The sequence below is a fragment of the Cygnus olor genome, chromosome Z (assembly GCF_009769625.2).
Source record: "Cygnus olor isolate bCygOlo1 chromosome Z, bCygOlo1.pri.v2, whole genome shotgun sequence".
In the NCBI taxonomy this organism is placed as follows: Eukaryota; Metazoa; Chordata; class Aves; order Anseriformes; family Anatidae; genus Cygnus; species Cygnus olor.
Window position 1 is genome coordinate 39,974,007 of NC_049198.1, and position 13,237 is coordinate 39,987,243.

Genomic DNA, 13,237 nt, shown 5'->3' on the forward strand with positions numbered 1-13,237 from the left:
GGCCTAATTTTATCCTTTTCTCCAACGTGACTTTGCTGCTTACAGAAGGTTATGTCAGACTGCATTCCTGTGATGATCATGTTCCAGTCATGAGTTTTAAGATAGGTTCTGTCATGCTTTGAAGATGGTTGCAAGCAAATGAGTTTTATTTCTTTGGGCCTTAAGCCCTGTATGTGAATAGTGTTAGGGAAGCACCTTGAAGGGTAGGGTAGTTCAGCTGGAAAGGACCTTCAAAGATCAACCTAGTCCAACTGCTAGCTAGCTCTCTGAAATAATTTCCAGGTACTTAATATCAGGTTACGGTGATCCTGAACTGTTCTAACTCTATTGATGGGTCAGAAGCCATCTGCCTTATTGGTATCAAGTGATACCTCTCAAGAAGGTCTCAAAAGGGTATTGTAAGAAGCAAGCCTATTAGTAGCTTGGGATCCTGACTGTTAGCTTTAAGTCAACTAGGAATTTAAAGGAACACCATATAAATGTGGGCTGAGTAAAAACAGATGAAAGACCCTATTGTTTGTTAAGCTATTTGTTTTTTTAAAATCACACCTAGAGTTGAATTTCAAAGGTTTGATTTTCTCCAGACTGTGAAATCAAGTTCCCCAGAGCTCAGGTTTGTGATGCCAGTGCCATCTGATCTTCTGGGAACTCTGTAGCAAGAATTTTCTACTGCAAAATCCAGGCCACTTTTTAACCTTTATCACTAGCACCCTCTGCACCAAAAACCAGCTTCAGTGGTCAAGTCCCTGTATCAGCCTGAGAAATTCTTGTGCTTTCAGTCTGGAGAAAACTTTATAGATGATTCACTTAAATCAGAATAGATAATGTTACTCTTGGTTCTCCCTTTTTCTTAAGCAGAAAAGTTTACCTTGCCAACAATACTTCTATAGACTGGGCTTATATTCATTTCAAGGCCACTGTAAATGAGGCAGGGGAAAAGCTCAACAGGATTTCTTCAGAAAGGGTGAACTTCATATCACGCAAAGAAATTTTCTATATCCTTGTATAAGTACAGTTTTCCTCCCTTCCTTCTATATGCTTTCTTCCTTGGGCTCTGGTGCCAGCTGTAGCCTCAGACATATAAGGAATCATGCCTTTATGTGTCATTTCATGTTTATGGAAGTTGTCCTTGAACACCTACTCCTTGGTGTCCTAGAAATCTCAAATTTTAGAGGTTTAACAGCATTTTTTTAAACATTTTGTCCATTCTTTCCTTGGTTCATTTGTTCTCTGACAACTGCATGATAACTTGGTATCCTTTTTAAAAAAGAACGCTGGATGATTTTGTGCAAAGTTTTTGAGATCTGGTGTTCATTAGCTGATGTTCTGCATCATTCGTCTTAGGTAAAGCAATAGTACCAGTTCTGAAGCCTTTATGTTTTTATAGTGAGGCCTGCGTGCAACTGCTCTTCAGTGGATAAATGTAGCAAATCCCTAAAAGAAGGTTCTGGTTTATTGCTAGCTGTTTTCCATAGTTGGCATATGTGTCAGAGACATCTGTTTAAACACTGAGAAGGAATCCCTATGTCACTGACTTTAGGTATCACATTCACTAGAACATCTCTAAAGTCAAGGCTGATCTCTAAGAGTTTGTCTTTTGTGATTATATTAGTCACAAAAATACTTAGATGGTATGGTCTGCTATGGTTTGAGAGCTAATCTGTCTCTTAGATAGCTTGATGTGCATTTGCCATCATTTATGCCAACCAGTGGTCAATTCGTGATGTAGGTTGTACTTTCTCTGAGGACCCAGTATTAAAGTCATCACTGACATCAGGCAAGATGTCTCCTAGCTGTTGAAATAATCAAACTGGGAGAAGGCAGGGCATTTGTACTGTTGTAGTTATATGTATCAGATCCAGAAATGTGTTCTTCTATTCTTCAGAGTAAATATTTTATTACTGAAGTAATATTTTTTTGTTTGTTTGTTTTTCCATGCTGTTTTGGACATCCACCTTGAAATGAAAAATATAGGGATCATTTAAAATTTGGCCTGTGCTAACTATTTAGTGCCTCACATCTGTTTTTAATTATTCTTTTTAAGGGCACTGTTTTAATGCAGAGAACCACATAAAGTTGGAGCGTTTGGGTTTTGTGTGTGTTTGTGTGTGGGGGAGAGCTAGAGAGAAAATCTGTGTAAGAAACATTTATTGTCTTAAAATCAATTAACTTTTATTCACTCTTTTTGTTGAGAAAGGTGATTGATTTTATCCAAGTAAGAAGACAGAAGCGTGAAGAAAATTACTTGCATATGTTTGATAATTTCAGGCAACTAAAGCTGGATTAAAAATATACAGACCAGGAGTAAAACAAGATGATGAAAATTCTGGTGGCTGGTTTAGTTGGATATGGGGCTGGTCAGGTGAAAAAAAGGAGGAACAGAAACAAGAAGTAAAGGGTTCAAGTATGTTCATTTATTGCTATTTTTTTCTGTTATTGAAAATTACTTATTAGAATAATAGGTCCTTAAAAACAGTTTCAGAGTTGTTTTTTTTAACACTTGGGCTACTAGTTGTTAGGCATTTGCGTTTTCTCTTATCCCCCCCCCCTTTTTTTTTTGCTGATGAGGTTATAACATACTTACTACAGTGATATCTTGTACTTCCTTCCATAGCTGTTTCTGAATTCTCTTTGATTTGTGCTTTCTCCTTTCCCAGTTTTAGCAATTGTCCGCATAGAGTACTGGGGTGGGGTCGGGGTGGGGGTTGAAATGCTAAAAAACAGTAACAGTTAACAGAATGTAAGCAATTTTATTTCCATTATTTTTCTAATTTGGCTATTTCATGCAGTGTATTAGAGTATGATTCACTTAAGTACAGAGCACCTAATAAATGTTCTGAAGCACAGAAGTCAAGCCAAGAAAGGTGTTTGCTTTGTTAGCAAGGTAGGAAATGAAATAGTTCAAAATACATGTGTAACTGCGTTTTAAAGCACAATTTAGGAGACTTAAGACTTTGCTTTAAATGTAATTTTTTTGCTTTTACTGATTCTGGGCATTGTTGGCAGTATCTACCATAAGCTGCAGAGCTAGCTACCAAATACTTGAAAATATATAGCAATATTTGTGTTTTTCAGATACCTATATTGTGTTTAACCTATTGCATGTCACAGGTCTTGAAGAGCTGATGACACTTGAAGAGAAAGCTAAACTTTATGCAGCAATTGGATATAGTGAAACAGCTGTGGATCCAACGCTTCCAAAATCAGTAAGATATAAATACAGTGTTAAACAACTACTAATTTTATACTAGAAGCCAAAATCTAAGGGTGATAGGGTATCGCTTTTAAAATTACTTGAAACTCTGTCTCTATATTTGAGTAATGTCATGACACTTTTAAATTAAGTTACTGCCTGCTGCCTTTGAACGGAACATACTTAGGTATAGTTACATGAGAGTGGTTATAGAGCTTACTTTGAATATTCTGGAAAAGCTCAGAATGAAATCTTGCCCAATTAAGTTAGAATAAAATCACAAAAGTAGTATATTGTTGTTTAAATTCTGAAATATTTCATATATCCTCTTACAATAGTCAGAAACTCTTAAGGAAAGTACATTAACTGCTTTGCTAGGCTCTTAAACATAAATTATAGTAGGCGGAGTGGGTGAGTAGATGAGGAAAGAGATGATTGGACTAGCTGAGTAGGTAAGGAAAGAGATGATTGAAGGACTGTAATAGGAAAGAAGAACATCTTTGAACCATTCAGAAATAGCCTGATAAGTCATCTTTAGGTGAGATACCATGCACAGTACAACAGACTGCCTTCCAGCTCTGTCAAACACCCTTTTTATCAAAATGTGATACAGAGACCTCTATATCAAAGGCATATGTTTGCAAGCACAGTCAACCCTTACTCTAACCCTGCCTCTTCATAGTGACTATTTGGGAATTACTTGTTACTATCTAGGGTGAAAGCTACTTGTAATACTAGAAAAATTTTCACCACTTCATAAGCTTTGTTCAAATGTATTTTGTAATTCACTGTCATTTTTCTTGCGTATCTAGTATGAAGCCATGAAGTTGTCTGTGAAACTATTAAGCATGTCTATATCAATAAGAGAAAACAAGCAAACCCCTGAGCTGGTAAAATTTACGTTAGATAGCTTGAGTACAGTATTCACGCAACGGCCAGGTGCACAAGCAATAAGGTGAGTTTTGTCTGTCAAACTGTTTTTGCTTCTTGTGCAATGTTGATGATGGCTAACAGACATTATAAGACCCTTTAATGACGTTTAACTTCCGTTTTTCACTTTGATTTGTTGTGCAGTTAGGGAGCTGAATCTTCATGCAACCAGTGGACAAAGTGAATGGATATTGTTTCCAGAAATAAGTTCTCCATCTTCAGATTTTTTTGTGCCAGTACACATCTTCTGTTTAACCAGTTCATAATTGTTATACACAAGCAATCCCATTACTAACTTTTTTTTTTGCCTTGAAAAATGTCTGTTACTCCTTTTGAAACTTAATCTGAACAAAGTTATCTCATAACTGCTGGTGTGAAGGCATCAAGCCTTAATAATTTGATCTCCTGCTATGATAAGGTCACATGCTTGGTGGATGAAGGGAAAGCAGTAGTCCTTCTGGATTTCAGTAAGGCCTTTGATACTGTCCCTCACAGTGTTCTGGACAAACAATCCAACTGTGAGATGAATGGGTTCATGCTACTCTAGGTGGTGAACTGGCTTGATGGTAGAGCTCAAAGGGCTCAAAGGGCTGTAGTGAATGGAGCTACATCTGGCTGGCAGACAGCCCTTTACAGCTGAACTATTCTATTCTAACATGACTGAAAAGTTCTCACATTTTTAGTTCAATTTCTAGATTTGCAGAAGAAAACTGTAACTGATGATTTTGACTTGTTTTCACATTCTCACACTAGAGGACAAAAAGCAGTGATATGTGAAATATTTGATTTACATTTCAAATACGACTTAAATTCTGGGGAAGGATAGACTTCATGTTTTTAACTTTGTCCTCTTTGCTTTGGGGCATATTAGGTTATACTAAGATAATATTGATTTTGCATAGTGTTAAAAATATTTTTTGTGCATCGTTTCTGTTCAGTCTCTTGAGCATCTAAACGGCCATGCTAATGCTGTCATCTTGAAAAAAAGGGAGAAAATATTACAGTTGTACAGGGAAACCTTTTTGAGTGTTGAGACATTAAGATCTTCAGCTGAGAACTGTTAAAGAGGTAGTCTGGGTGATAGGAAAAATAAATCCCAAACCTAAAAAGAATACTCCAGATTATCCAGTAGTAATGAGACTATTAATCTTGTACACCTCTTGTGGATTCTCTTTTACTCTCTGCACTGGAACCCACTCCTCTTTGCTGTGTCAGTGTTCCCCGGTATAAACACTGCCATTTAATTTTTGAACTCATTCTACAGAACTTCCATTTGCATCTTTGTTCCCTATCCTGACACCTCTTCTCATGAAAAATGTGAGGTGAATAATTTGGATTCCCTTTCTTACTCACTTTACTCAAGTGTAGCTAATAGACACAAAAGATAATGAAATGAAGAACAGGTAACGCACAGATATACAGATATCCTTAGACTAAGCTATTTATATTTGAGGATGGTTAGAGGTGATGTGCAGGTGTTTTGATTTTTTTTTCAGTTCCTTTTACTTTTATACTCTTATAATCTAATTGCATATATGGATATTACGTCTGAACATGCCGCTCATCTTCTTTCTTTTTTTTTTCTCCAGATTTGAAACGAAAGTAACCTCACTTGAAGTTACGGGCATGTCCCGAGAAAACTGTACACCCTGTCTGCTATCTTCTCGAACAGTCTATTCAGACAATAGTACCTCACTCTTAAGCATAACATTTGAGACTAATCCTTTGGATGAGAAGGCAGATCAGAGGCTTAGAATTGAATCACAGCCACTGGAAATAATATATGATGCAGTAAGTAAATATTAAAATGAACTATGTATCTTGAAAAAGCTTACATAATAGTAAAACAGCTACTTGGAGCATGGGACTTGCTCTGACAAACCTGGTCGACTGGGGGCTGATGGGATCCACCTGCCAGGAAAGGGGAAGAGCATCTTTGGTCACAGGCTTGCCAAGCTGGTGAAGAGGGCTTTAAACTAGAGTTGCCAGGGGAGGAGAACCTCAATCCATCCCACTCCCAGTTTGATGCAAGTGCCAAAGATAGACGCCCAGAGCCTGGGGAAGGGTCATGGGTCAGCAGGAGAGCACCTGAAGAGCAGCACAAGGGAATTCCAGCCACTCCAGCCAGTGAGTCAGTTTCATCAGGGGCCCAACTTAAATGTCTCTATGCTAACACAAGTAGCATGGGGAGTAAAGAAGAGGAGTTAGAGATGTACGCGTGCCTGCAGGGCTTTGTTCTCATTGGCATTACAGAGACGTGGTGGGACAGATGGCTCCCACGACTCGAGTTTGGAAGGATGCAGGCTGTTTAGGAAGGCCAGGCGAGGGAAGCAAGGAGGGGGGCATCACCCCGTGCGTCAGTGAGCAGCTGGAGTGCATGTAGGTCTGCCTGGGGATGGGTGAGGAGCTGAGAGAGAGCTTGTGGGTCAGGATTCCAGGGAGGGCAGGGACAGCGGACCTTAGAGTGGGAGTGTGCTACAGGCCACCTGATCAGGAAGACCAAGCAGACGAGGCCCTCTATAGGCAGACAGAAGCAGCCTCACATATGCAAGCTCTCTGGTCCTCAGTGGGTGCTTCAAGCAGCGTGGTACCTGTTGGAGGGACAGCACAGCAGGGCATAGGCAGTCCAGGAGAGCCCCGGAATGCACTGATGACAACTTCCTTCTGCAAGTGATAGAGGGGCCCACAAGGAGAGGTGCTATGCCAGACTTCATTCTCGCCAACAAGGAGGGTCTGGTAGGGAATGAGAAGCTGAAGGGCAGCCTTGGCTGCAGTGATCATGAAATGGTGCAGTTTTGCATTCAGAGGGCAGCGAGGAGGGGGCACAGCAAGCTTGCTGACCTGGACTTTTGGAAAGCAGACTTTGGCCTCTTGAGGGATCTGCTTGGTAGAAGGGTACCATGGGCCAAAGCCCTGAAGGGAAGAGGGGCCCAAGAAAGCTGGCTAATATTCAGAGATCATCTCCTCCAAACTCAGGAGCGATGCTTTCCAGCAAAGGGGAAGTTGGGCAAAAAAGCTAGGAGACCTGCATGGATGAACAAGGAGCTCCTGGCCAAACTCGATCAGAAAAAGGAGGCCTGCAGAGAGTGGAAGCAAGGATGGGAAGCCTGATGGGAATACAGAGAAAATGTCTGAGCAGCAGGAATCAGGTTAGGAAAGCCAAAGCCCTGTTGCAATTAAATTTGGCCAGGAATGTCAAAGGCAACAAGAACAGCTTCTATTAGGTACGTAAGTGATTAAAGGAAGACTAAGGAAATGGTGGGCCCCCTCCAGAAGGAAATGGGAAACCTGGTTACCCAGAATATGGAGAAGGCTGAGATACTCAATGACTATTTTGCCTCAGTCTTCACTGGCACAAGCTGCAGCTGCATGGCTGAGGCCCCAGAAGGCAAAGGCAAGGACTGGTAGAATGAAGAACTACCCAGTGTAGGAGAAGACCAGGTTTGAGACCATCTGAGGAATATGAACGTGCATAAGTCCATGGGACCTGATGAGATGCATCTGTGGGCCCTCGGGGAAGTGGTAGATGTGGTTGCTAAGCCACTGTCCATCATATCTGAGAAGTTGTGGCAGTGTGGTGGAGTTCCCAGTGACTGGAAAAGGGGAAACATAACCCCCATTTTTAAAAAGGGGAAAAAAGGAGGACCCGGTGAACTACAGGCCAGTTAATCTCACCTCTGTGCATGGCAAGATTATGGGGCGGATCCTCCTGAAGACTCTGTGAAGGCACATGGAAAATAAGGAGGTACTTGGTGACAGCCAACATGACTTGACTAAGGGCAGATCATGCCTGACAAATCTTGCGGCCTTCTGTGACAGAGTTACAGCATTGGTGGAGAGGGGAAGAGCAGCTGATGTCATCTACCTGGACTTGTGCAAAGCATTTGACACTGTCCACCATCATATCCTTGTCTCTAAGTTGGAGACACATGGATTTGATGGATGGACCACTTGGTGGGAAAGGAATTGGCTGGATGGTTGCACTCAAAGAGTTGTGGTCCACAGCTCAATGTCCAAGTGGAGATCAGTAACAAGTGGTGTTCCTCAGGGATTAGTACTGGGACCAGCACTGTTTAGCATTTTTGTTAGTGACATGGACAGTGGGATTGAATGCACCCTCATCAAGTTTGCCAATGACACCAAGCTGTGTGGTGTCGGTGAAACGCTGGAGGGAAGGGATGCCATCCAGAGGGACCTGTACAGGCTGGAGAGGTGGGCCTGTGTGAACCTCATGAGGTTCAGCAAGGTCAAGTGTGAGGTTCTGCATCTGGTTCAGGCAATCCTAAGCACAGATACAGGCTGGGTGGAGAATGGATTGAGAGCAGCCCTGAGAAGGATCTCGTGGTATTGGTTGCTGAGAAGCTGAACATGAGCCAGCAATGTGTGCTTGCAGCCCAGAAAGCAACCTGTATCCTGGGCTGCTTTAAAAGAAGCAGGGTCAGCAGGGCAAGGGTGGCGATTCTCCCCTTCTACTCTGCTCTCATGAGACCCTACCTGGAGTACTGTGTTCAGTTCTGGGGCCCCCAGCACAAGAAAGACATAGACATATTAGAACAAGTCCAGATGAGTGCCACAGAGATGGTCAAGGAGCTAGAGCACTTCTAGGAAGACAGGCTGAGGGAATTGGGGTTGTTCAGCCTGGAGAAGAGGAGACTCCGGGGAGACCTTATAGCATCCTTCCAATACCTAAAGGGGACCTACAGGAAAGCAGGAGAGGGACTCTTTTGTTAGGGAGTGGAGTGATCAGACAAGAGTGAATCTCTTTAATCTAAAAGAGGAGAGATTTAGATTATATATAAGGAGAAAATTCTTTACTCTGAGGGTGGTGAGGCACTGGACCTGGTTTCCCAGAGAAGCTGTGGATTCCCATCTCTGGAAGTGTTCAAGGCCAGGTTGGATGAAGCTTTGAGCAACCTCATCTAGTGGGAGTTGTCACTGCCCATGGCAGGGGAGTTGGAATTCAATGATCTGTAAGGTCCCTTCCAACCCAAACCAATCTATGATTCTGTTAAATTTGCCATGTTTAATTGTTGCTTTATTTTAACAGAGAACAATAAATAGCTTAATAGATTTCTTCAGGCCTCCAAAAAACGTACATTTAGAGCAATTGACATCTGCAACTTTGATGAAGCTTGAAGAATTTCGTGAGAAAACATCAACAGGCAAGTGCTGCATGCTCTTCTGACGAATTTTAGATTCTACAAGTATGAAAATATTTAATATCTTTCTATATGGGGATGCATTGACCCAAGTCATAGGTTTGTAATAAAACAAATAAGTTGAATGCTTTGATCTTGTTACAAATAATTTGTTGTAGGAATTGGACAATTCTATGTCTGTATCTTTTTCAACTTCCTTTGTAAATATGCTCCATGCCCTGAGGTAGTGTTTCAATATTTATACAGTTGGATTCCATACAGAGGTAAAACAGTTTGTTAATTCCAGCTTTTCCGTTTTTGTTCATCTGAGTATCTAAATAACCTTAATTGTGTCTTATTCTTGATGATACTGAGATATCGGTTGTCTGATAAAATTCTTAAATCCTTTTCAGAGTTGTTGCTTTTCAGCACACATTCTTCATTTATAGGCGAATGTTGATTTTGATCTTGACCGACTGAAGTCATATAAACTATATCTGGCTTTCAGTTACTCAGCATTGAAGCCATTCCCCTCATTTTAATTTCTTAATCTTAAATTATCTTAAAAAATCTTAAATTTTTATCTCTGGAGGTCTTGTATTTCAACATATGTATGAAAATGGTAAATACGTTTGAGACAAATACTGAGATATGTGGAACTACCTTGTATGAGTAAGGGTGTCTGAGGCACTCTAGGTCAGAGGTGTGTCCAGCTCAGTGTCCTGTCTTTGACTTGTGTGTGGGAGAGGGTTCTAAGGGGAGTTTTCACATATAAATTCTTTTTAAAAGAAAAAAAAAAACAGTGTGAGTTTTACCTCATTTAAATCTGTAATATGTTAATATTTAAATTAACATATGAACGTTCCATAATAATAAGTTAAAGAAATCAGAGAAAACTCAAGTACAGTGTATTTCTTTTATCAATCTAGTATCAGGAATGAAATTGGGCATCAATTATATTTCTACTTGTTAGTTCTTCTTTGGCTGAACTGTGTGCAAGCCTTTATACTGTTTAATTAAGGACCGAAGTCAAAGTAACAAGTCTATAGTTAGGTGGATCATCTTGCTCATCTTTCCTGTCAGAAACTTCTCCAGCAGTATTGAATATATTGATATCCCAGGTCATTCCTGAGATTATTTTGAAAAAAAAAATTTGCTTAATTGCAATATGCTTGGCTGTCTACTCATTATAATTGAACACTGATTCTGAGCATGATTAATTTATTTGTGGAAATAAGAAATGCTGCTGTGCTTCAGTTACAACTTAGATATAGCATAACTTCAGAGGTATATCCCTACCAATAACTCTTACTTCTTCAAAAATATTGAGTTGCCAATAGTAATCCAAAAGCTTGTTTCTTTCATGAATGAAAAACCCAACTGAAATTTCTAAAAATACGTGGTGTGTTGCTTGTAAAATCTAGGCTGAGATTCAGGGAAAGAAGACAGATTAACATAGTCCCTTGCAGCACAGTATTCTGCTGATCAGAGGTAGAATTAAAAAAAAGAAAAAAGAGTCATATCATTGATATGTTCAGACTTGATGTCCTTCTCAATAAAGAATATTTTACACGTGTCTTTCAAGCAGTAAAAGATAGCTGGAAAATACTGGGGACCTGTGAACTATAGAGCTGAAGGTACTCTCTACTCCAAAATAGTAATAAGTTTCAGTACCACTGAAAGGCATTACAGAAGTCTGGCTTCCCAGAGTGCTGTTTATGGACTCACTTAACTGAGTTCTTTTTTCAAAGGAAATAAAAAAGGCTGTTCTGGAACCTTCAAAGTCACTCAAGTATGGTTAGGCATTGAAAACTGAAAAAATCTTTTTATTAATCTAAGTTACTTTACCTTGGAAATTCTGTACTGTGTCATCCAATTCTTCATTGACTAGTCTATCTGCCCTATGGCACTACAACCATTGATAATGTTGGAATAGTTTTAACTTCTTTCTTCCTTAATATCTGAGTTGAACAACAAAGTTTCCTATGTGTTTTGTACAATCACTTCATGTTTTGAAATCTAACCTCTCTACACTTTACTTCTTTTCCTTACTGATGTGGGTGTTCTGCAGTGCGATGTCATCTTGATCACTTGTTACATCGAGTTCTGTGATTAACTTGTTACATCTGATAAACATTTAGCTGGTTGTGGCTGCATCATAAGGCAGTTTTCAGTGCTAACATGAAGCGAGACTCATCATTCCTCTTCAGATGAGGCGGGGAAAAAAAAGAGAGAATTTGATCTCAAATGTTTTGACAATCTGAAGCTCCCAACCAGCTGAATAATTTTTGGACAGATTTTTTGCAAGACCTTGCACTTGCTGATCGTCAGGATAGAGATGCTAGTCAGCAAAATCAGTGTAAATGTCAGTATCGTATTAGTAAAAATACGGGCAGTTTGACAACCACAGTTGGACACTTCCAGTAAGACCTGCTGGAGCAAGTTAATTTCTGAATCTACAGAGCACAATGGGTTATCTCCGCAATTGTCAAGTTGCATTACACTTTCCAGTTACCATTTCACCTCTGCTCAGTATGAAGTTTTTTTTTTGGAATTGCATGTTTCTATGTTGTGTTACTGTTTCTACTTCTGCATTAGCATTGTTTGCCATCACCATGTCATCTATTTAGTGGGTCTTTTAAAGATATCCTGTAGTTTTTGGCTCAGAAGAAATTTAAAGAGCATCTGTACCTATAATTAAACATGATAATTAGATGGCAGTAGCGGTATGGGAGATGAAGGAGTAACTTCCTTCTTGCAGAAAACTTTCATGCATGAAAACTCTATTCATGCAGAAAGAAGAGATTTACTGAAGGTGATGAGTAACTGTGCAGAGAGTACAGATAGGTGGGGGTGTGTATGCACTCTCTGCTTAGAGAAGTGTGGATCTATTCTTCATGTTCAATAGTTTCAACTCCAGATGCTATGGGTCTTGCTGAAGAAGAACTAGTTATATAGCGTTCACAGCTCCATTAAAGTTAGGCAGGAATTTCTCTTATAGCTTCTTTTAATTCCGTGGTTTTTGTGTGGATTAATTTATCTATATTTACTAACTGTATTGTTTTTCAGGTTTGTTGTATATTATCGAAACCCAGAAAGTTCTTGACCTCAAAATTAACCTCATGGCTTCATACATAATTGTTCCACAAAAGGGATTCTATGACTGTACATCAAATCTACTCCTTTTGGATCTTGGTAGTCTTAAGGTATGTATTTACCTGATGCAACTTGGCAAAAATGTTTGGCTTTTACGTGATTTGTTGTTTCTTGAATTTGTATGTATTGTATCTCAGTGCATATATGTACCTAGACTTATTTAAGGTTGCCCAGGCAATATTAATTTGGTAATTCTGGGTGTTCAATCTACTAATTATTTTTAATGTGAAAGTAGTCATAATTCAGTAGCACTCAAAAGAGAAATGTCTTAAAAACGAATATTTAAACTGTTTTCAGTGTTATAAACCTCACACTGAGCACTGTCTGGCTCTGACAAAAACAAAGATCAGTGCAAAAATTATTAGACATTCTAAGGATGATAGACACATTTCATTGGAGATGAACAGCAGAGAGGGCACATACAAATGTAAGATACCAAAGAAGGGTAACCCAAAGCTGAATCAAAGACATAATGACTGATATTAAAGCTAAGACACTGAACATCGATAATGAATGGTCCAAAGCCCCTTTTCTGTTTTACTCAGAGTTTGTGTAATAAGTTACAGGGTAATGCCACACCTAAATTTAATAGATAGATAAATTTTAAAATAGATTGTGCTACTGTGGTGATTAATGCCATATTTTTATATATAGAAAAGTGAACAGTATGATGTTACTGATTATAAAGAGTTTGAGACTTGTCTGGATTGTGAGTCACTTATTAAAGAGAATTAAAATAAATTCCTTCTGTACAAAATATTGTATGAAACTTGATAGATGTTAATTTCTTTCTTTCCTTGAAGAAATGATGTTTAGTACT

The 13,237-nt window shown here is 39.3% G+C and overlaps 1 protein-coding gene across 4 annotated transcripts in view; it reads left to right on the forward strand.

The window, feature by feature from the left end:
- Nucleotides 1-13,237, forward strand: part of VPS13A (vacuolar protein sorting 13 homolog A) — a 121,804-nt gene that overhangs the window by 17,626 nt on the left and 90,941 nt on the right. For all 4 annotated transcript variants that reach the window (XM_040540729.1, XM_040540730.1, XM_040540732.1 and 1 more), the window contains exons 15-20: nt 2,269-2,404; nt 3,112-3,206; nt 4,006-4,148; nt 5,713-5,914; nt 9,171-9,285; nt 12,331-12,467. In XM_040540729.1, the coding sequence (XP_040396663.1) occupies nt 2,269-2,404; nt 3,112-3,206; nt 4,006-4,148; nt 5,713-5,914; nt 9,171-9,285; nt 12,331-12,467 (828 nt within the window). The remainder of the gene's footprint in view (nt 1-2,268; nt 2,405-3,111; nt 3,207-4,005; nt 4,149-5,712; nt 5,915-9,170; nt 9,286-12,330; nt 12,468-13,237) is intronic.